This window comes from Epinephelus fuscoguttatus, linkage group LG8, assembly GCF_011397635.1.
Source record: "Epinephelus fuscoguttatus linkage group LG8, E.fuscoguttatus.final_Chr_v1".
Taxonomy (NCBI): Eukaryota; Metazoa; Chordata; class Actinopteri; order Perciformes; family Serranidae; genus Epinephelus; species Epinephelus fuscoguttatus.
In genome coordinates, this window is record NC_064759.1 from 37,436,909 (window position 1) to 37,459,385 (window position 22,477).

A 22,477-nucleotide genomic window follows, 5' to 3' on the forward strand; every position below is an offset into this window, starting at 1 on the left:
TATGCCTATAAGTGAACAGGGTTGGGGGAAAAAATCAATGCAGCATAATATTGTGATATTTTGTGGGGCGATATTGTATTGATACACAGATGCCAAGTATTGATATTTTATTACGTACATTATTAATTTTTGCAAATTCATATTTTAATACAACTTTTGGTACTAGAATAATAAAATCAATTGCATTTTCAGTCCACTAGATGGTGCTGATGTTTTTTTTTCCTGGTGAGGTCAGCAGAGGTCTCAGTCAGCAGCATTTGGCAGGAAGTTCATCAAAACAAAGATGGAGGCACAGAGAAAGAAATCAGAAATGTTCCATCTGCGTTTAGATTAAATGTCTGGACTTATTTTGAATTTTTTTAACATAAAAGGACTTGGATATGACACATGTGATTTGCATAAAATACTCTGGGAATACTACGAACTCCCACTCCACCATCCAGAGATAGTGTTAACCACTGATGGCTAAGATAACATTAAATCCACTCACATTCTCCAAACTAGAGCAGTACATGTAAGTCAAACTGCAGCAAACATTGCAGACCTCCTGCAAAATGCAGCACAAGGTTGGAGGATTATGGATAAAAACCTTGTTGTTGTTAAAGACAACAATTCTAACATGGGTGTTGCCAGTCAATTAGCAGGATACATGCATGTGAAGTGTTTCGCTCATGCACTTAATCTGGCCTAGCAGAGGGCGTTAAATCTGCCAACAGTTCAGGTTGTCAGGTGTATGCAGCATTTCTGACAGGTTTTATGGTGGTGTTGGTCTGTCTGTCTGCTTTGTGTCACATTTTGCTGCAATAAAAGTGATTGAAGTGAGATGAACAAACCAAAACTTTATCTTATGAGGTAAAACTGATATTGACAAAGTTTTCCTTTCGGGAAATAATTTGCAGTTGGGAAAAAAGTTAATAAATTGCAATACTCAGCATTTCACAAGATTGCAATAATATTATATCGTGACCTAAGTATTGTGATGATATCGTATCATGGCTCCTCTAGAGTGAGAAAATATATTTTTTGTTTTTAATCTGTTTGATGTTGTCATTTAAATAATGGAGGATCTAAAATAAAACTTAAGATTTGTAACATTTAACTTGTCCCTCTCAAAGACTAAATAAAGCTCTCTGGCCAAAGTATTCCAACAAATGTGACCTCAGCAACTTTCTAATGTACACACAGTCTGTCAGCTACATCACAGACGACTCCAGTGACCTTTTGTAAGAAAGAATGTAAAGTAGAGAAAATCACAGACTTTAGACAGTTCGGACAGTTTTTTCTCCTGACCTGTGCTTCACCTCAGGCTTCCCGGAGACATCTTGACACTTGAGTCATGTTTAGCCACTGACTCACACCTGAGGATCACAGATTGTCTTTACACTAAAATGATTTCAGGAATCACAGCGCCGCTCTGTCCTCTGTGTCTTACTCCCTGTGGGAGAACAGACAGGTGTTTGTGTGAGGGGTCGTGGACTGCATAAACAGTTGTTCATTAGTTTGGACAGCAGAGGTCATTGTAACTCACACACTTCCCATCAGCACTGAGCAATATGATCAGATTTACATATAGATAAGATTCATAATGAAGTAGGCAGGCTGGAGCATGTCCAGGGTGTGGCAGCATGATGTTTAGATCTGTTTAGCATTTCTGGACACCGACAGCTGAGAAAACTAAGTGCCACACTGACTCTTCAGTAAGTGGTGCATTCTTTGACCTACTGAGTCACCACAACACTTTACTGCCTGTTGTGCCACCCAGTCCGTACGTGTGCTTTTATTTCAGTGGAACAAATAACCAGCACTGTGACTGAAAAGCATAAAGAGCAGGTGTGTTTTTTAAACTCCAACTGAATGTAAAGTGTTTGATAAGACTGACCAATAAATTACACGGTGATATAAAAGTAGAGAATCAACTAACATTAATGCTATTCATTCCCAGCTAGTCGACACTTCATTCCCCAGATCCTCTTCGCTTGAATCAATCCATCTTCTCCACATGCCCTCCCCAACTCATCTTCACCACCTCTTCCACCAACAGTATCTAGACCCCTGAGGGGTTCCCTGTTCGACTATGGATCATCACTCTCCTTATACCATACCATTTAAATGGGGTCTAATGCCAAAGACTTTCCACATTTTTCATTCTTATGAGCACATGTTAAAAAATATATTTTATTACTATAAAAAAGAGTCTCTTCTGATTGAAATATTATTACTCAGTTGTTAAATGGCACTACATTTGGTGAAGAGCATATTATGACTTGTTTAGGACTTGAAACTCAAAGGGACTTGACTATCTTGACTCGGGACTTGAGTGCAAAGACTGGAGACTTTGTTGTAATTTGTAGAACAATGACTTAGTCCCACATCTGCTTACAGTACTGTATAACTTCAATTAAACGCCCAGTCCCTTTTACTTGCCCAGTGTGACTGCACATTTTGACACATAAGCGCCTGTGTCAGTTAGACGCCTGGTCTGGTTGCCAAGCAGTTCATTTTTTTAATGGAAGTTCTTAGATGTTTAAACCAGGTTGATGAATGCCTCGAATTATGTGTCCATTTATCAATTACCCTGTAAGTTATTCCTATTCCTTTAGTCTGTATGGGTCCGCAGATCAAAATAATAATAAAAGGGTTTTTCCTAAAAATTAATCCAAGTTGTGAGTATTGTTTTAACATAACAACATGGAGTTTTTTCAGTATGCCAGGTGCTGTCAGTTTCTCTCTCTGATGTAGATCAAATGAACAATTCATAATTGATATATTATCTGAAGCCTAATTTTTAAACAAGTAATATTCATACTGGTTTAAATAAACAATTTCCTTGTATTTCCCCCATCTTTGCTGAACAACAGTTTTGTGTGAAAGCAATTAAAGACCTGTCCCATATAGACGCTTGTCCCAAATACAGGCCTGTTGATTTCAGTGACTTAAGCAAATAATAGCCTGGGTTATGAATTGAAGTTTTACAGTATGCAGCTTACTTGTACTGTAATTGTGTATCTTTTATGCTTCCAGTGTACTACATTCAGTTTAGGCTACTGACACCATGCTTGGCTGTCTGACTCTGCCGTAAGACATCATTAAACCCCACAGATGTGAGGTCACCTGACTGAGTCACTTGGTGGGAGGGCCTTTGAGGGATCTATGCCCAGGGGCCCATCATGTAGTCCCTCCATGACTAAATTCATTTCACAGCTATTATTTGCAAAATATGATTTTAAGCACAACATTTACAGCATAACGCATTGTTATAACTTAAACTACCCTGTAACATATGAAATAGTTATAATTAGCTCCACCTTGATGAGCTGCAACAAATAAGTGTTATTCTAAGATTACAGATCCAGTGTGTAGGATTCAGTGCTATCAAGCATGAGTTTGCAGAACTGAAACTTCTCCCATTTGCTAAGTGTGTAGGAGAACCTAAGTGGTCAAGGCAAAAATGTGAAATTTATGCATAAGAAAAAAAATCCAATTATACTAGTTATTTCATCACTATTTACAGGGACTATATTAATGTATGAGCACTTTAACTTTTTATACTTTCAAGCTGCAGTTAGATTTTTTTGCCACTTGGGGCAGAACACCCCGACAAACTAAAAATAAACACACATTTTACATACTGTATTATGGCTTTGTAATGTTCATAGGGCCAACATGTTAGAAACAGTTGCCTCTACACATCCAGCAGACATGAGGAAACATAAACATTCATCTAAAGATGTGTTTTCTTGTAAGTCCAATATTCACTCTCCTCTTAGCTCTGTTCTCCGCCAACTCCTGGGAAAAACATGTCTCTTTAGCTGCTAAATGCTCCACTATGATCACTGGCTAACTGCAAACTTTGTGCGTTGTGTGCTGCTGGGTAAACAGATTTATCAGAAATGTTGCTGAAAAAGCCTGCTGGCTGCTGCTGGGAATAACACTTATGACAGTGGTGAATGTGAAGTAAACGTGAATCTATGGGACGTAAAACCAAAACAATGAGCGGAAAGATGCTCAAAAGCTTTGCAGAGCTGAGAGGAACTTCCGAGTCCTGTTTCTCTGTGAGTTCATTACTATGAGCCAAGTGAACCAAAATCGTACATCAGCGAGTTGTAAAACCAAAACCTTGTGCTTTAAGGTGCTAAAATGTTGATGCTTGTACGGCTGAAGGAACTGCAGAGATGTGAAACACAGAAATGTGAAACCTGGAAGTCTTACTCACATGGTGGTAATGCCTCTAATGCGCTGGTTGCAAACAGCTGTTAAAACCCCAAAAAGAAGAAGTAGTCTTCATCATTTTTCAGTTAGTTACTGGTGATGCACAGAGCGATTGCTTGTAAGTGTGTCTATATGCCAATATAACTTGCTTAACATCATCAATTGACTGGCAGTCAACTGACTGGGGTGTAACTGTAAATGTCAAAACCTATATTTCAACCTATAATTCAGTAGCACAAAAACTCAGTGAACTGACTGAATTAATGTTGAAATAACAATAGCTACATTAAATGTAATAAAATTAGCTAATATTTGCCACCATATGCTTCTGGTAAGAGAGAGTATGAAGGGAGATACTGCCGTGTGGGACGGGTGGGGCATCTGGTGAGGTATGTACCTTGTTGGCTCTGTTACCTAAGTGTATGCCCCTAGTCCAAATACTAGAGTTTCCAGTGTCCATGTATGTACCGGTCATATGAATCTATACTGTTTATCGTGATTAGTTTGTCCGAATACTGTTGCTTGAGCACTGTAGCAGGCGCAGGTAGGCTAACTGCACAATACTATCCAAAAAACACAGCACAGTGTGATGTCTTCTTTATCTTCTCTATATCAGACTAAGTCCAGCAGTAACAGAAAAACCTCTGATACTCCTTTTCCATCAAATTAGTCCTGGTACTTGAACCAGTTCTATTTAAGAGTCTTAGTGCTCTGTATAATGTAGCACAACAGCCCATTTCGCCAGTTCTGAGTGGAACCATTTTAATCAAGGACGTATCATCAGTGGAGGGCGTCACACAATGCCCAACAGAAGGAAACAATAGTAACAAGATGGGAGATCCCACTGATTACCTGCAAGCTTCTGTTCTGTCAAAGCAAAAAAATGGACCAACGACTGATAAGAACACCACTACATGCAAGACTCTTCTCTTTACAACCTTCAGAATATGACAAGCCCATTGATGTGGTCACGGTTTGCACAAAGGGGCATCTGTGTATACAATTTAACAAGATTATTGGTGAAGAATTTACTTTTGTTGAATTGGAGCATTCTGTTCATGTTCTCTTTCAAAAGTTACAGTCTGACTTCAAGTTTGACTCACACAGCCTATAAATGTATCCTACAAACTTTGATTATTAGCATTTCACTTTATTCAGTTGCAATTTTAATCAGACTTCTGTTTGAATTACTGACAGAACACTTGTGTATGTAATACACAAACACCCAAGACATTTCATCTGGCACACTGTCAACACTTAAATCCCATGTATTCCACAGTGTGCTTACTGCTGCTGTACACATTTACACGTATGACTGATCTCATCCCGTTACCTGACACGTACTGTGGCTTTTTGTGCTCCAAGAGCAGCTTTCAAACAATGATTTGACTTGTTTTCACACACAACTTTCAGTCAACACATGAAGTGGTACAGTGACCAAAGTAATGTAATATATTAACTCAGGCTATGGGATAAAAATACATTAGAAAACTTAATTTCTTTCTCCTTACATTAGAAAAGACACAAGGTGATACCCAGCGATCCAGAAAGGCCTTAATGGACTAGAACACACAGGTAACCATGAGCTTCAAGTTTTATTTTAACGACCAGAGGGATCAGCTCTGCTCTCTCCCATACAGTCTGTAATAGATGCTGTGTGTCCATCTGACAGATTGTTTTTAACCCTTACAAAACCTTACTTATTTTTGTGTATTAATGTGAAGAGAAATAAGAAGACAGTTTCTTCTTTTTTTACAGTCAAGATCACTTGAGCCTTTGTAAATCCAGTCTGAGATGACTGAGCCAGAATGTAGCGTTGCCAGGAGTCTGCTAAGCTGCTGTCTAGTCTACACTTACAGTGCATCGTGGCAGAGTTTGGACAATTAGGGACTGAATTTGACACTTAAATAGACAACAGCTGATAACTGAGATGTGCAAGGTGAAATTTTAGGACAAGGATAGTACAAAGTCTCTCTCTTCTGTCTGAAGAGTCTCATAAGTGCCGTCTATTACTTGCCCCAAACTCACTGATTACTTGTTGAGATCAAAATAGGATCATAGATTCAGAGACAGCATCTGTAAACAGGATTGGTTATTCATTTTTCTTTCTAAAAAATGCTTTTCCCTCTGAGACTCTTTCTTTGGTTTCCTGCAGTTTCTCAGAAAGCTTGTCCTTAGTCTCCTCCATTTTCCCAGAGATACGTTCTTTTGTTTCCTCCATTTTCTCTGAAAATCTCTCTTTCGTCTCCTCCATCTTTTCTGTCAGTTTCTCCTTTGTCTCCTCCATTTTGTCCTGGATGTATTCTGTAACCGGCGGTGGTGTGGATAAGTAGCCGTGCTTGCGGAGGTACTGAACAGATAGTGACGTGCCACCCAGAGTCACCGTATATCTAGCAGGGGTTGCAATCTGTAAGAAAAGAAAAGACATAGAATTACTGCCTCGCAAACCAGTAAAGTTGCACTTACAGTTTCCATCCATGTCTGTGAAAACATGGATGCTTCACAGTCCAAGTGGACGTTTGTGCCAGATTGGGAAAATCTTCCTCAAGGCCTTCCGAGAATATTGCATTCACATGAATGAGACAGACGCAAGCTCACACTGACCTTTGGCCACCAAAATCTTATCACTTCATCCTTAAGTCCAAGTGGGTGACTGGGCCAAATTTGAAGAAATTCCCTTAAGGTGTTCTTGAGACATCACGTTCACAAGAATAAGATGGACAGACAACCCGAAAAAATAATGCCTCCGGCCACAGCTGTCACAGGCTTAGAGGCATAAAAGAACACAGAGGACCCTGGATAGAATTACCTTGTACATGGCGTATGCAGTCAGAGCGTAGCCACTCGAGGAATCTCTCAAAAGGCCAACTAGTGACTCTGGTAGACCAATCATCTCCAGGAAGGGCACTACATTCACACCTCTGAGGGGAAGACAAACAGAGAGGAAAGCTTGTAGTTAGCTGCCACCGACTGGGTGGAGTTACGCTTAAACTTACATATTATTTTATAAATGTCATGATGTAGATAAGTCCCAACTGGTTGACTGTATTACTTCCTTTATATCTTGCATTAACATGCATTTTTTGTGATGGGATTGCAATCGGATTGCTCTTGACCACATGAAAGTACAGGTGTAAATACACTCAAAACGCACTGAGGATGAATTGTTATATGATATGCCAAACCACTTCTGAAGCTGGTCAGGGACGCATTGTGACCGCATCAAACACAAGAGTGAATGCAAATGCATCTCCAATCCACATGCAACAACTCCATCGGCAAAAATACGTAAGCAAAGTGCACCAGCTGGACACAGGAAGAAGGAAGAAGAAGATAACAACAACAACAACAACAACAACAACCCTCACCGGGTAGCGACGGCCAAGAAAAAGAAAACACGGATGATAGCCAAGATGGAGTCACGGTGAGACGAAGTGTCGGCTCTCCATTTGGCCAGACAAAAGTGTCTATACAATAATGCGACTTTACGGGCGGCTAACATCTTGTTGTGTTATTGTAGTCTGCTGCTGGAAATGCTTGCAGAAAACAAAGTGGAGGATGTGACATCAGCAGGACGGAGTGTGATCGAATAGCAAACAGGTCTGGATGTGGACACCAGAGATGCATATTACTACCAGGTATAAATGTATGTGGTCAAGCACTATCTGATTGCAAAAAACGCATCTTGATGCCAGGTGTAAAGGGGGCCTATGTCTTACATGGTTCAGGGCTGATTTAAAACAGTAGAAGCTGTGTCGAACCATTCTCAATCCATGAAATGCCAATTGTTATAGATTTGGTAAGAAATACCAATATTAACACCAGCACTGATGTGTTAGTGACTCGTATACCAAAGCTAGGATTGTATTGAAGATTAAATACAGTTGGTCATTCTTCAAATAGACATAGCATTTTAGGAACAAATGTCATCTGATCTATAATGCAAAGCCATGATTTCAGAAAACTATAAGACTCACTTCATAGCAGCGTAATAGAAGGTTCCAAACCACAAAGAGGATGTCACGAGATGTACAGGGATCAAAACCTTCCCATACTGTTTGAACGTCCTCTTAAACCTCTGGACCAGACCGATGGACTTGTCCTGCAGGGGGTCCACCTCTCCAATATCAGGCCTAGCTTCCCCTTTCTTGACCTCCTGTGTTTGAGGTGTGGAGCTGGACTGTGGCTCATCTTGTGGCGGCTGGTGTTTTGGCTGATGTGCTGCCTTTATGGACGCTGAGGTTGAAAGCCAGAGCCGGCCTGTGGGTGCTGGCGGTGACAGGCGGAGGGTACAGCAACAAAATGCTACTGGTGGCTCAGAGATCGAGACACCCACCAGTAACTGACGTGCTGCTGCCACCCGCCGCAGTGTGCCATGAGTCAAGATGCGCTGCATTATCATCCTCCTCCCCTCCGCCTCTTTACTGCTGTGACGTTTAACCACAGACTGTGGGATAACACAAAAAAAAAAGCCAAGTATAACATCGGCAATATATTGTAATGATTACAGTCTTGTTTAGTGTGGCAATTAACATCTCTGTCATTGTCAAACAATTGATCCCATTTCATTAATTAACTGACTACTCATTTAGTCTGTAAAGTCAGATGTGAGAAGATAAAATGTCTATTACAACTTCTGTGAGTTCAAGGTAACATCTTTGGTCGGTTTGCTGGCCCATAAAGCCTCCAAAACCTTGAAATATGTAGGTTTTTATTATGAAAGACCAAAAGACCAAAAAAAACAAAACAAAAAAAACCTGGAAAATAATAACATTTGAGAAGCTAATAGAACCCATATATTTTTGCCTGAAACATTATTTAAATAATTGCAAATTACTTTTGTCAGTACACAAATCGATTAATTGACTTATCATTTTTGGCTCTATTATCCCTCTTTGATTTTTTTTTTTTTACTTACTTTTACTTTTTTGATTTTTCTGCTTTTTGCTACAAAATATATCTCAAATACTAATAATATCATCAGTCTGTTCTGTTTCTCTGAATCACTGGTTCCCAACCTGGGGATGGGGGGGTGGGTTTGTGGAAGTTTCACAGGGGGTCGCAGGGCCTTCTTGATTTCAAGGGGTATAATAAAACTTTTTCTAAAATATAAAGTAGGCATATTTGATTCATTTCACCAAAGAAAACTAAATGAAGTTGTTACTTTAAAGGTCAGACTATTATCACTGTAAAGATATAAAGGCTTGGTGAAGCCCTGAACACATGTTATATTCACAGAGCCTTCTCTCCCTGCTTAACAGCCTCATCTTGCATGATTACAGAATGTGGTTAAATCAGCTATAGAGCTGATAAAACAATGGCCATGTCAGAAAAACACTATACAGAGTTATTCCTATTAAAAAGTTTCTAAAAATATCAGAGAAACTCCTCCCCAAATCAATGTTCACAGATCTGCTGAAAAATCATCAAAAGGTTCATTCATCTAAAGTTACTAATAGTTGTGTTTTATTATTTGACTTTTGTTCCTATGCTGTTGTTCTTGGTTTTAGAACATGCTGTCCATGTTGTTGTGGTTATCTATTTAGAAAAAAAACACTTGCTACATAGATGTGTTACTACTGTATAGTAGAGTTCGCTTATTATTATTATTATTATTATTATTATTATACACAGTGACGTTACTACATAAACAAGCCAAGTGTAAGCTTCAACAACTCATGGAGTAAACCAACCATGACCTGAATTCCTCCCTGTGTTGTTAATAAACTTATCTCCTTTCATTCACTGATTAGTTACACAGGTTGTGACAGATTTGGAACATACCTGTTAGGATTGCGCAACCATAAAGGCAGCACCTGAAGCAAAACAAACGAGAGTTTAATGCACAAAGTCCAAATGCGTAAGTCTAAAAAAAAAACAAAACAAAACAAAACAAAACAAAACAAAAAATTCTTAACGTTAACTCAAACTACCTTTTAAAAAGGTAACGTTAGCGTACACACGCTGATACTGAACAACAGGTAAACGGTTTACTGTTACGTTACAAAACTTCTAATACACCAACTAGCAGCTAGCCAAACTACTGCAAGAGCTGTGTGAATTCACCACATTAAGACAGGAAGTCCTCACATTTATCTTCACAATAAAAGTATTCAAAAAACACTGGTAGAAAAGACAATGGGGATTTGTCCTGGCCTCAGAGGTTCAAACCGGAAGTACGGAGCTAAATTCATTTCAGCTTTACACAAGCGTCTATTTTAGGCTAGTTGACATTGGCCAGTTTTGTCTGGAGGACAAGAGGAGACAGCTTTAAGTTCCTATGTTGCCAGGTCACTCTCGAAGCGAAGTAAACAGGCTTTGTCGTATTAAAGCAGGCATCTCATTTAGACACTGACAAACAGGCGGGCTCGTTAAGGCCACACTCTGAACTGCTGCCAACTTTGGCTTCTGACGCCTGACGTTAACGTTAGCTAGTTAGCTGTTAGCTAGCTGCACTACTACTCCTCACAGGCAGGGAAATAAGTTGTCACTACGTAAGTATAACATGCTAAAGCAGAGGATATAAAGCGGACTACACTTACGTTGGAATTTACGTGTTGAGGTCACGCCAAAACCCCTTTACCCTAAGGGCCATACGAATGTGCCCTGGCTATGAGTCGTTCAAGGACCACATTTATCGCTGCTGCAGCACGGAGTGCGTGGAGAGCAGCATGTAACCCCGACCGCGCAGAGAGCCACGGGAAATGTAGTTTGCATTTGTCCGACTGTGAAACGCTCCAAGACGCGCAAGAAATCAATTTCCCAGGCTGCCTAGCGCAAAGTCAACTTCTTGGACAGCGATAAGAAATTGGCTAGTGGTTTGTTGTCACTGTCTGTAATAGTGGTGTGCCACTGACGACCTTCACACGTAACCTTACACAGGAAACATAACCACTGTATTTAGTCACACACTTTTTTTTTTTTTTTTTTTTAATGTGTTTGATCAGTATCTTCATAATAATGGTAACATTTCACATATAATAATATATATATAAAAAATAGAAATTCTCATTAATGTTGTTTATAAATTAACTAAATAAGTATTTTTTTATACATACAAATATATTTATACAAATATTTCGAACTATGTCACAATTTATGGTGTTTTGACTAAGTTGGAAGGATTTTCTTGTATTATTTATTTATTGGCTCGGCTCTGCTACCATATGGGTTTACTGTGTGAATTGCCAAAGGGGACTCAAAACATATTGCCTTGAATATATTCATTGTCCGTATACACATGTATTTATTGTTTTATTCTTAGTTTTATTTAAATATGTATCTGTTTTTATTGTAAATATAGCTTTGCTATTTTGAATTTGTTTTGAATCTGTTAACAATATTTGGAAGAATGCAAGTTTCTATTTTCTTACGAGATATTGTACTACTGAATTGTTAAGAATAAAGTTTAAAAAAATGTGTTTTTACCTGTTACATACAAATGTCAGTTTGACTCTACATCACAAAAGGAGGTAAAATGTACTATACCATTAGCCTGGCTTCCATGTAGATCAGTTAACATTAATAGCTGATTGAAGATTTAAAGAAATACACAAACGCAAAATAAAACATAAAACCATTCAAGCCTTTCTGTGCACTATTCATAACCCAAGATAATATACTTGACACACCCCACCCATAACGTCCCAACTTATGCAGTACATAAATTGCAACAGCAGAGGGCGGTCTGCGCATATTTTTCGAGCTGGACTATTTCACAATCTGGCCAAGCACAGTTAAAATAACTAAAAATAGGCAGGTATTTGCTAACTACAGAGGCACACCTCATCTCTATTCAAAAATATATATGGGAAGACATTTCCCACAGAGGTCGGTGTTATGGTTTAGTCTAAACACCTATATTAAATTGAAGGTATGATAAATTGCAGATTTGTCTTTGTAAATGACCACCTGAGGTAAATGCAGAACTTGTTACACCGATCACGTTGATTAGGATTCAGGATCATGCTCATGGATATTCAGCACAGCAGATACTTGCTGATAGGGGTTAAAAAACCTATCCTCCAGCTGAACAGAGTCTCACCACTAAGCCTCCTGTGCCCTCTGTGAAGCCATTTCCTCTCCATGTTTCTGTTAACACAAGTGTATGAATATGAATCTGTGATTGAGCCCACCTGGGACTCAGCACACATCATCCCTGCTTGATCTATTGACAGGTTAATCCAACCTGTGGACCCCTGTTACAGATCTAAATTCCATCTGTGCATTACCATGCACACTGGTGTCCTGGTTTTGAGCCATATGCTGGTTTTGATCTTACTGGAGATATGATGTTTACATGGAACATGATAAACCTAATTATCTATGTTCCTGTAAACGTGATTTTAACAGTATCCCCACTAATCTACCTGCTCAGCAGCAAACAGCAAACAGTGACTAGCTGGTGAACGTAGTGGAGAGTTCAGCAGCTTTAAGAGTCAGATATTTTTCTTAGGAGTTAGTGGGGATCAAAAAAGAAGTAATAGTGTACTGAATATTAGGCTTACATTCATCAGGTTAACAAACATGAGTCATAAATGGTAATGTAGCTATATGTCCATTGGATGTGTAGATAAGGAAGTGTTTGCTAAAAACTTTACTACATAAGCAACCTGTGCTGCCCAAAAATACAACTATAGCCTACCATACACTTGAAGACTTTGAAAAAAATAGAGTCTGGCACCTTCTCACATCTAAAGACAATGAAAGTTTTTTGTGACACTATAAGATTTTGCAGAGACTTGGGGATCCTGCAGAGTCACTATTTGCAAGACTAAAACTAGATGTCCTTTGAGACTATTTCCCATCCTGTTCCTAGTGAAAGATATTACACCAAACTTTTTAAGCAATATGACATTAACAGCTCCCAACATATCTGCAAAAACACATAACTCCAGACACACAAGACAAAGGCCGTCATATCTCAGCAGTATTCTCGTCAGTTCTGCACTATTTTAATGAGAGGGGAAGGGGAGAATGAAAGGTGAACCATTTCAAAATTAAGATTTCTCATTAAAATAAGCGCTGGTTGGGGGATCAAATACAGGCTTAGTTAAACAGGGACTCTTGTTCACTCTGCAATTCCACCAGTTTCTCTTGCTTTTCCACAGTCCAAGAGAACTGAGACATTGTTGTGCCTCCATGTTTATTGTTTGCCTGGTTTGTTGCTTCTTGATTGGTGCTAGAGAGAGTGCACTCATTGGTTATTGACAATGTTCACGTCATGCATGATGCAAATCATGCATGATTTGCCGGACTTGAAAGCCTCTTCAATGAGGCATATCTGGGCACTTGCTGTTCACCTTATGCTAGGAGGGAGTCTTGGCCAGCCTCTGTAGGACCTGACTTGGAAAGACCGTAACAGACATTGTGACAAAAGTGAAGAAGAAAGAGTCTTGGTTCAGACATCTAAATCCTCACGAAGACCTTCAAAGCAACAAAGTAGGTTTTGTTGTCTAAGGATCCGTGACAGACACAAATCAGCTTCGACATACTGTAGTGTCTGTTTAATCCAAGCTGTGAAAAGGGGATGATTGTTTTTATTGTTTATAGAATTCACACACATCCTGCAAGCATTTTATGTATATTAACTGATATACCATCTTTAAATGGACTAGCTGTTTTCTGATATAACCGCGAACAGGATAACATCCGGTGGTCTGCCACAGTGCTAAATCTCAATCACACATTTACAGTAACATGGTCTAACGGTTAAATAAGCTAACTTGTGACTGGAGGTTTTCCAGGGTAAGTGGAAGTGACAGGTGTGATAAGGTAGGGCTGAGGTGATCTTTTGGCAGCACTAGAAGAAATCTGTGAATGGACTGCTGGTCAGATTCCATTTTGTCAAAGGAGACAGTAAGAGTTCAATCAAGCTTTCCAAAGTGATAATAAGCTTGTGAGAAATATTTGTTGAGTGCCTTGTCATTCACCATCTTGATTCAGGAATTTACAAGTGCTTGTTTAGTTGTTTAATCCAGGGAGGTCCAGCTAATCATCTTTTTGAACATTTTGTACTGACAGAGAATATATATTTGTGTTTCTGCTTTGAAACAGACAATGCCCCTAACTGCAGGGCACAAGGGCCTCTACAGTCACCATATAAACCCCACTGGACACCTGATAGATTGTGAATTAAGTGTTAGATGGCTATCATTTAAACAGCAAATGAGGGAATATCATTTGGAAGGCTGGTACAGTTCCAGAGAATTTTAAAATTTTAGGCAGCTATAGTGTGAAAAAAGAAAAGTAAAGAATAGGACACGCACATCCCCGAAGCCCACTGGGTTGGGTGCTGGATCACAAAGTATCAAAAGCATGAAAAAAGCGATCCGCACACCAGAGCTTCCGAATGCAATTTTTTATTTTGCATGACATTTCAAGCGTGATGCTCTTCCTCAGACTGCAGCTATAGTGTATCGCAATAAGTAACTCAAGAAGAAAAGTAGTTGCAACAGTCTAATGGAGCGGTTGTGTCACATTCTAGCCTAAGTCATGGTTTGGTTCTACATTCATATGGGAAACAAACACCCGCCTCCCAGGTGAAAGTCTCAGGTTTGTTGGACCCATCCACCATCCCTCCCACTCACCCTGTAGGGATTTATCCAGCTCCTTAAATACACCTTCAACTGGTGCCATCCGGCCGCGTTATGAACTGATGCTGTCTGTCTGTGTAACATACTGCTGCAAACGGTGGGTTTTGGCGTTGCCGAAATCACTGACAAAGCTGCAGTCTTTGATGATTTCAGATAAGAATGGGCTGGCATAACCCAGTGAAATATCAGAAAGGTAAAAGATCTTGTCCAAACCAGCTACACAGTCTGTGAAAACAGTTGTATGTCTTTAGGGTTGTTCCAGCTTTGGCACTGAGATTGCATATTTATAAGAGAAAGCCTGTGTTAAAACCTGGGGGCAAGGAGTTTGAAAGAAGTGGGCATTTTGTAGGCAGGGCAGTTTTAACAAAAACATCTTGCATAATAGGAAATGTAGGCTTCAGGATTTTGGGAGACTGAACCATGCTATGAACTTAAAGTCATAGATTTTGACCTTTCTTTTTAAATCTATCTCTTGCAAGCCCTAGCTTTGTGAAATTGCAATACTGTGTGAACGCACAGGGCAGAACAGAAGACTCTGGTGAAGGACTCATTCAGGTTGTGGTCCTGCAGAATGTTGTATGATTTCTCTCATACTATACATGGTCTAATACACAAAATGCGCTGACACAAAACAAGGAGCACGGGCATGCAAATTAATCCCTTCTTTCCATAAATTCAAATTTGATGTGTGAGAACCAGGAATAACAGACTCTGTAAGTATAAATAACTTAAGATGATGCAAAACATGTACAATATTTTGAATAACAAACATGAGGTGAAGACAGTAGCGTACATCAGCAGCAAACTCCAAGCCTGTTTCATCACAGGCTGTGATGCAGTTATCAGTCTTAAAGTAAGGCATTACAGATGACTGGGGTAAAACTTTTAAACATATGGATATCACCATGAAACTTCCCCAGATAATTACTTACATTAAGACAATTATTATTTATATGTGAAGATTTCTGACATTTTATGTTTAAATGTACTAATGAGACATTTTGTAATTAAATGTGCCCATTTTCATACATTTCCAGAACAAATATCTGAGCATTGGATAAAGCCAGATTCAAAATTCTTGTTTTCTTTTGTTGGCATGTTAGGGTTGAAGGTTTTTTCAGAGGGAATTTGTGATACCTCTTTTTATCACTCCTTACATCAGAAAATACTGTCAACTGCCATAAAAAAAGCTATGTTAGAATAAAATGTTCTAAAAAAAAATGTTCTTTTTGGCTCAGAGAAAAACTAATTGTGAGAAAATGGCATTTAAAGTTAAGCTTTGTAAAAATCCAAACTACACCAAAAACACATGTAACTAATAGATATCTACATGAAACTCCTCAAGATAATTACTTGAGACACAATTATTTTTGTAGTACACATTTTTGAAATTTTATGTTTAAATAAATATGGGACATTATCTAATTAGTTATGCACTTTTTGCATAAACAACCAGAACAGAAATCTAAACTAATACAACACCTAAATATGCATTTTGCATGCTCTCATCCCACTAGTCTGAGAGAATATATGTTACAGGAGCATATTAGTCAAAAATCACAAAACTGGCCTGTAAAAAAATTATGTTTTCACGTTGGGTTTCTCGCCCTGAGGGACTGGGTCTGGTCCAGAATTGAGTCAGAGATGAGTGTAGATAACTGTGCAGCTCTGACAGGGAGCAGGTATGAGTTTGTAAAACTGGACCCATACAGAATGATAATCATGATAAACTGACACAGAAATGATGGTTGGATGGTTTAAATTGTTTTCGCTATGCGCAGAAAATATGAATTGGCAGATATTAATCCAAGTGAGTATACACGTGTCTGTCTTGTTGATTAAATCTGCTCCTCTGACATACTTTGCATAGACTGTGTTCATGCCTGCCTACCTTTTTTTTCACAAGCAGGTGTAGATAATCCTGAAACCATCTGGCATGCAATCACTCACCATATTTACTGTGAACTATTTGGATGTGAGGAACAAAACGGCAAACATGGCATAGGGAACTCATTAGGTAACCAGATCTCGGAGCTGTCAAAGGTAGGTTTTCTTACATAACTGTTTTTTCTTCTATATGTATTTTTTTCAAGAAAACAGATTGCAAACACTCATAAAGATGGATATGCAGCTTTGAACTGAGTGTGTACACTATCCTGTGGTTATAATTTACTTTATTGACTTGTTTTCTTCTATAATATAATATATATATAATTTGGTGCTATTAAACACAGGCCCCCATGACTTCAATTCATTCAGATTTTTATGTGTTTTTCTCACAAGCCTCTCACACAAAGTTTTTTTTTCATGAATTCAACACGTGGTGAGTAATTGACACACAGATGGTTATTTTGTGGGTGAAGTATTCCTTTAAATATGATTTTGATGTGGGAGATATAACTATATATTTTTTGTAACAAAGAGATGGCAGAGGATTAAAAAACAACTTGAAAACAGAAGATAGCTGATAACAATACAGTATGTGGAATAAAGAAGGTGGTAGTACTGTTACTTTATTTTTATTTCTATACTTGTTGTTGTTGTGTCTATTGTTGTGAGCCAATAATAATCCACTGAGAGGTATGTATATTGATGTTTGTAGTTTTCCAGGAAATGGTGACAGCTGAGAGATGCAAAAAAATGTAGTGGTATTTTGACAATATGATTGTTAATGACATGCCAGGAACCGAAGACAGCTTAGAGTCAGTGAATGTCTCAGTTCCCACAAAGTCTAAATGTGAAATGAGAGCACAAATCAGTATTTCATGGCATTTTAGCGTTTATTGAGAGGGGACAGCAGAGACAGAAGGGACATGAGGACAAATGGTCATGACACGTAACAAAGGTCCCTGCAACATTTTTATAATGAAATGTTAGTTGATCCGGAGTGCACAATCTCTACACAAAGATAATGCAGCAATTGTATTAATCCAGCAAGTAGGATAATCAGTCACGTAAACCTCCTCACCCAGAACCAGATGGCAGAGGGGCATTCAACAAGTAGCGGGGCATCAAATACAGAAGACAGGCAACATGCAGTAAACCAACATACATTAATATTAAATATGACATTAAATTACTGGGCAATGCTCTGTGGCTGCAGACCTCACAGCACGTACATCACTAGGACATGTCTTACTATCTGAAACTTTATTTAATGATTAAACATTATTAGCAGATAATGTAACATTTGATATGATTTAATTGTATGGTATAATATATGCAGCTATACTGTATGTGTGCATGACGTAGATATTAAACAACATGCTGCCTTCCTATAACCTGATCTCTTTAACTACAGGCTCACTCAGAAGAATGGAAGACCTCCTCATTAACAACACTTCACAAGACACCACCTTCAACGATTATGATCTTGCCAAGTATTTTGTCTTATCCCCTTTTGGCATGCATTATTACAGTGGAGAGGATAGATTCATCTTAAAAGTCGTGACATGCGTAACCATTTGTATTGGCCTTCCTTTGACCATCATGGCGATTTATGCTCTTTATTCTCAGGTATGACTAAGGTTTTTTTAATTTACTGTACATGTCACGTGGGGCATCGGGGTCCAATGTGGCATTGTTTGCCAGGCGGCAGACAGTGGTGGGGATGGGGCAGGGTGGGGCTGGTATTGGGATACTCATGAGCCCCACCTGAGCGCCAGTGTGTTGAAGTTATCCCTGAGGAATGAGGGATGCTGCTGAACCAGCAGATGGGTATTGGCTAGCAAGAAAGGCTGCAGGTATGGTAGTTGCCAAAGTAAAATCCTGGGAGGAGTTCAGAGAGGCTATGGAGTAGGACTTTTGGTTGGCCTCACCTAAGTTCAGGCAAACCCAGGAAAGGAAAGCAGGGCTTTGCTCAGGTTGTGTTCAGAAAAGGAGGAGAACTGCTGACCCGGGCTTAAGGATATTGTTGAGTGGTGGAAAGAGCACTGAACTCCCTCAACATGTCCTCTGTGGAGGAGGTAGAGTCTGAATGATTTGGGGAATCCTCATCCATATCCCTGGCAGAGGTCACTGAAGTATTCAAAAAGCTCCTTGACGGCAAGGTGCCAGGTGTGGATGAGATCTACCCTGAGATGCTGAAGGCTCTGGATATTATTGGGTGGTCTTGGCTGATGCCTTTTGAGTCATGCATGGCGGTCAGGTACAGTGCCTGTGGAGTGACAGACCGGGGTGTTGGTTCCCATTTTAAAATAGGGAACTGGAGGGTGTGATCCAATTATTGAGGTATCACACTGCTCAGCCTCCCTGGGAAAGTTTATTCCAGGGTGCTGGAAAGGAGGCTCCAAATGACTCAGATTAAGGCAGAGCAATGTGGATTCACCCTTGCGGGGCTACTGTGGGGTCATGGGAGTTTGTCCCTTTATGAGTGAAGTGAGAGCCTGTGTCCACGTTGTCGGCACAAAGTCATGCAATTTTTCAGTGGGTGCTGGCCTCTGCCAGGGTTAGCTCTTGTCACCGATTCTGTGTGTGATATTCGTGAGCAGGATCTCGAGGTGCAGCCGATGGGAGGGAGGGTTCCAGTTTGGGGAACTTAGCATTGCATCTTTGCTCTTTGCAGATAATACGGTTCTGTTGGCTTCATCGCACCTCCAGCATGCACTGAGGTGGTTGCAGCTGAGTGTGAAGCAGTTGTGATGAGAGTCAGCACCTCCAAGTCTGAGGCCATGGTTCTCTGCCAGAAAATGGTCGATTGCTTCTTCTGGTTTGGGAGAGAATTATGGCCCCAAGCAATGAGTTCCAAGTATCTCAAGGTCTTGTTCATGAGTGAGGGTAAATTGGAGCATGAGATGGACAGGTGGTTTGGCACATTATCAGCAGTGATGAAGGGATTGAGCCAGACCATTATGGTGGAGAAGGAGCTAAGCTGGAAGGCAAAGCTCTTGATTTACTGGTCCATCTACGTTCTGACCCTCACTTATGGTCATGAGCTTTGGGTAATGATCGAAAGAATAAAATGGCAGTTACAAGCGGCCCAAATGAGTTTCCTTCGTAAGGTGGTTGGCCTCACCCTTAGAGATAGGGTGAAGAGCTCAGACACCCATGAGAGCTTGGAATAGACCCGCTACTCCTATGCGTCAAAAGGGGCCAGTTGAGGTGGTTTGGGCATCTGATTAGGATGTCTCCTGGGTGCCTCCCGTTAGAGGTTTTCTGAGCATTTCGAACCAGTAGGAGGTCCCACCAGTGCTAGAGGGATCATATATCCCATCTGGCCTGAAAATGCCCCAGGCCTTTGAGGAGCTCAAAAGCGTTGCTGGTAAGAGGGATCTCTAGAGAACATTGCTCAGCCTGCAGGTAGCAGCAGGTAGCAGGTCTGTTTCGGGGGCCAGAAGTGTAGTAACTTTACAGCAATAATATACTCCACAATTGCCAGAATAATACAGACGTTCATGGTGCCCAGAGGCTAAATATTCATAACAGTTACAATCTGATTTTCATTTGGTGCCATCATCAGGTCGAAAATTTTGATGAAATCGGTGCTTTGGTTCATGACTAAATGCCTGCAAAACTACTGACATTCCCATTTTATATCAATGGAATACATAAGGAACATCTGTTATCATGTCTCACGCCTATGTAATAAGAATAAGAAGAGAGGCTCACCTTGCAATCATAAACATGACACTCAGTGTATGACTCCAGTCTGGACTCTCTGTTTGATAAATACAGCACATGTGTTTGGGCCAGAATGTATCATATCTGTGTCTGCAAAACAGGAGATCAATCAGGAAAAACATATTCTGAGTGAAAGGCATATTCATTTACATGTGCACTTAAGTACGAGAAATGTGAATAGTCTTTTGCATGATGTTATATTTTTTGGCAGGATGGTGAAGCCGTAGTAGAATAAAAAACCCATCCGTGGAGTCTAGATGCTGGTAGAGGTGGTGGTGATGAGACGAAGAGTGTGCTGAGGATCTGGCTCAGGAGTGCTTTTGATGAACTCATCCTGGGCTCTAGATTTGATAACTAGAGGTGGATGAGGTGGAGGCGGGCGCGATGACTTCGCCTAAAATGACAGCTGACAGTAGCTGAGAGGAGAACAGATTTGAAGTTTGACAGCAGTGACATGATTGGCTGATAGAGATTGTGGCAAAATTTTATTGGTTCACTGGAAGAGGGAACGGCCATAATCTGCTGATTGGTATACTGATATTTGGAAGGAGATGGAATTCAGAACATGTTTTCCTGCAGGTACGAAATGATCATGTTGCTCCAATCTACGTCATCAACCTGCACATTTCTGACTTACTTCAGTTCTGCTACATGATTGTTGAGGTAGCACAGCCCAAGGAATGAGAGATAATCTGTATCTTCTCACTTATTTACCTCTTTTGTCTGTTGGCCAGTGTTTGCTTCATGGTGTGTATCGCCCTGGAAAGGTAGCTATTTGTCGATCCAGTATGTACGAAGCTTCTTCTATGTCTGATAATTGTATTAGTATAAAATTCTGAAGCTGTGTTTGTCTTGTATTGCAGGTATTTGATCATTGTCTTCCCGCTCTGGTACTGCTTCAGACGAACCATCAAGATCTCTGTGCTGGTCTGTGTTATGATCTGGACCCTGCCTCTTGTCTATGTCCTCCCGATCCTTTTCTGGGATGAGATTAAGGTCAAATCAACCATCTTCAGTGTCTTTTGCCTCCTTCCCCTCCCACTGCTCATATTCTTCCTGGGTGGGACCCTCAAAGCTCTGTCAGCTTCTATCTCAGTGCCATCTGATGAAAAACGACGAATTGTAGGAATTTTGGTCCTGGTGCTACTTATTTACGTTCTGCTGTTCCTGCCTACTGTCATTTGGTTCCTGACAGATGAGCTCCAATATTCAGACATTCTCTACTACAAGTTTTCTCTGTTTCTTAAGATGAATCCTCTTGCAGACTTAATTCTGTATGTTTTCATGAAGAAAGGGGCCATAGACAAGGTATTAACCTCTGTGTGTTGTTGCAGAATGGACAGCAATGATATCAGCAGTGCAGCAGAATGAATGATGACAACAAGTTTCCAGTCACCTTCATGTAGGCAGAGACAGTGAAAGAGACAGAAGAGAAAACAAAGGAAGACATGTAGGCAAGTAAAAAGTATAAAGGCAAAACAGAACAAGACACCTCATAGATACAAGGAAGCCCTGTCTTGACTATGATGTGGGAGTTCTACTTGCTGGGAAATGTTTTGGTAATCTTGCTCTGGTTCACTTGTGATGGCTTCAACAAATGTAAACAAAATATTTTTTCATTTGTTTGTTAGTTGTAAGTTGATGTCTATCATTATTATCCATAATCACAGAAGCAAACCAGATATTATTTTTTTCGATTCACTGAGTCCATTATAGCCGCCATGGTATCTTATCCCTTAACTTTTATTTTGACTGTTTTTATGCTTCTGCGTTGGCAATAGCTTTGACTGAAGGCATTATGTTTTTGGGTTTTCCATCCTTCCCATTCTTGTCAATGGGATATTTCAAGAAGGCCTTGAGGAAATTTACTCAAATTTAACACAAACGTTCACTTGCACTTAAAGATGAACTGATTGATGGTCAAAAGTCGTGGTGACTCTGACATGGTCCGTCTCATTCTTGTGAATGTGATATCTCAAAAACACCTTGAGGGAATTCCTTCAAATTGGATACAAACATCTACTTGGACTCAGGGATGAACTGACAGAATTTGA

General features: G+C 39.8%; 1 protein-coding gene and 1 pseudogene across 1 annotated transcript; one reads left to right on the forward strand and one right to left on the reverse strand.

Annotated features, from left to right (window-relative positions):
* Positions 1-5,785: 5,785 nt before the first annotated feature.
* fam210ab (family with sequence similarity 210 member Ab) lies at positions 5,786-10,893 on the reverse strand. Its single transcript, XM_049584255.1, has 5 exons — positions 10,752-10,893; positions 9,994-10,025; positions 8,187-8,656; positions 7,019-7,130; positions 5,786-6,616 (listed from the first exon to the last, which is right to left on the reverse strand). Exons 3-5 carry the CDS (start codon positions 8,609-8,611, stop codon positions 6,302-6,304), a joined length of 852 nt encoding a protein of 283 aa, XP_049440212.1. The 5' UTR covers positions 8,612-8,656; positions 9,994-10,025; positions 10,752-10,893; the 3' UTR covers positions 5,786-6,301.
* Positions 10,894-18,119: 7,226 nt separating this feature from the next.
* On the forward strand, positions 18,120-21,794 carry LOC125893509 (G-protein coupled receptor 4-like; annotated as a pseudogene).
* The last annotated feature ends 683 nt before the right edge of the window (positions 21,795-22,477 follow it).

What these genes read in the sequence shown, in the direction of transcription:
- fam210ab (XM_049584255.1), bottom strand. Translation starts at nt 8,611, where the DNA reads ATGATAATGCAGCGCATCTTGACTCATGGCACACTGCGGCGGGTGGCA. An exon ending in TTCTATTACGCTGCTATGAA is followed by an intron (nt 7,131 to 8,186) that starts GTGAGTCTTATA and finishes TCTTCCCCTCAG; the next exon opens with AGGTGTGAATGTAGTGCCCT. An exon ending in CTGCATACGCCATGTACAAG is followed by an intron (nt 6,617 to 7,018) that starts GTAATTCTATCC and finishes CTTTTCTTACAG; the next exon opens with ATTGCAACCCCTGCTAGATA.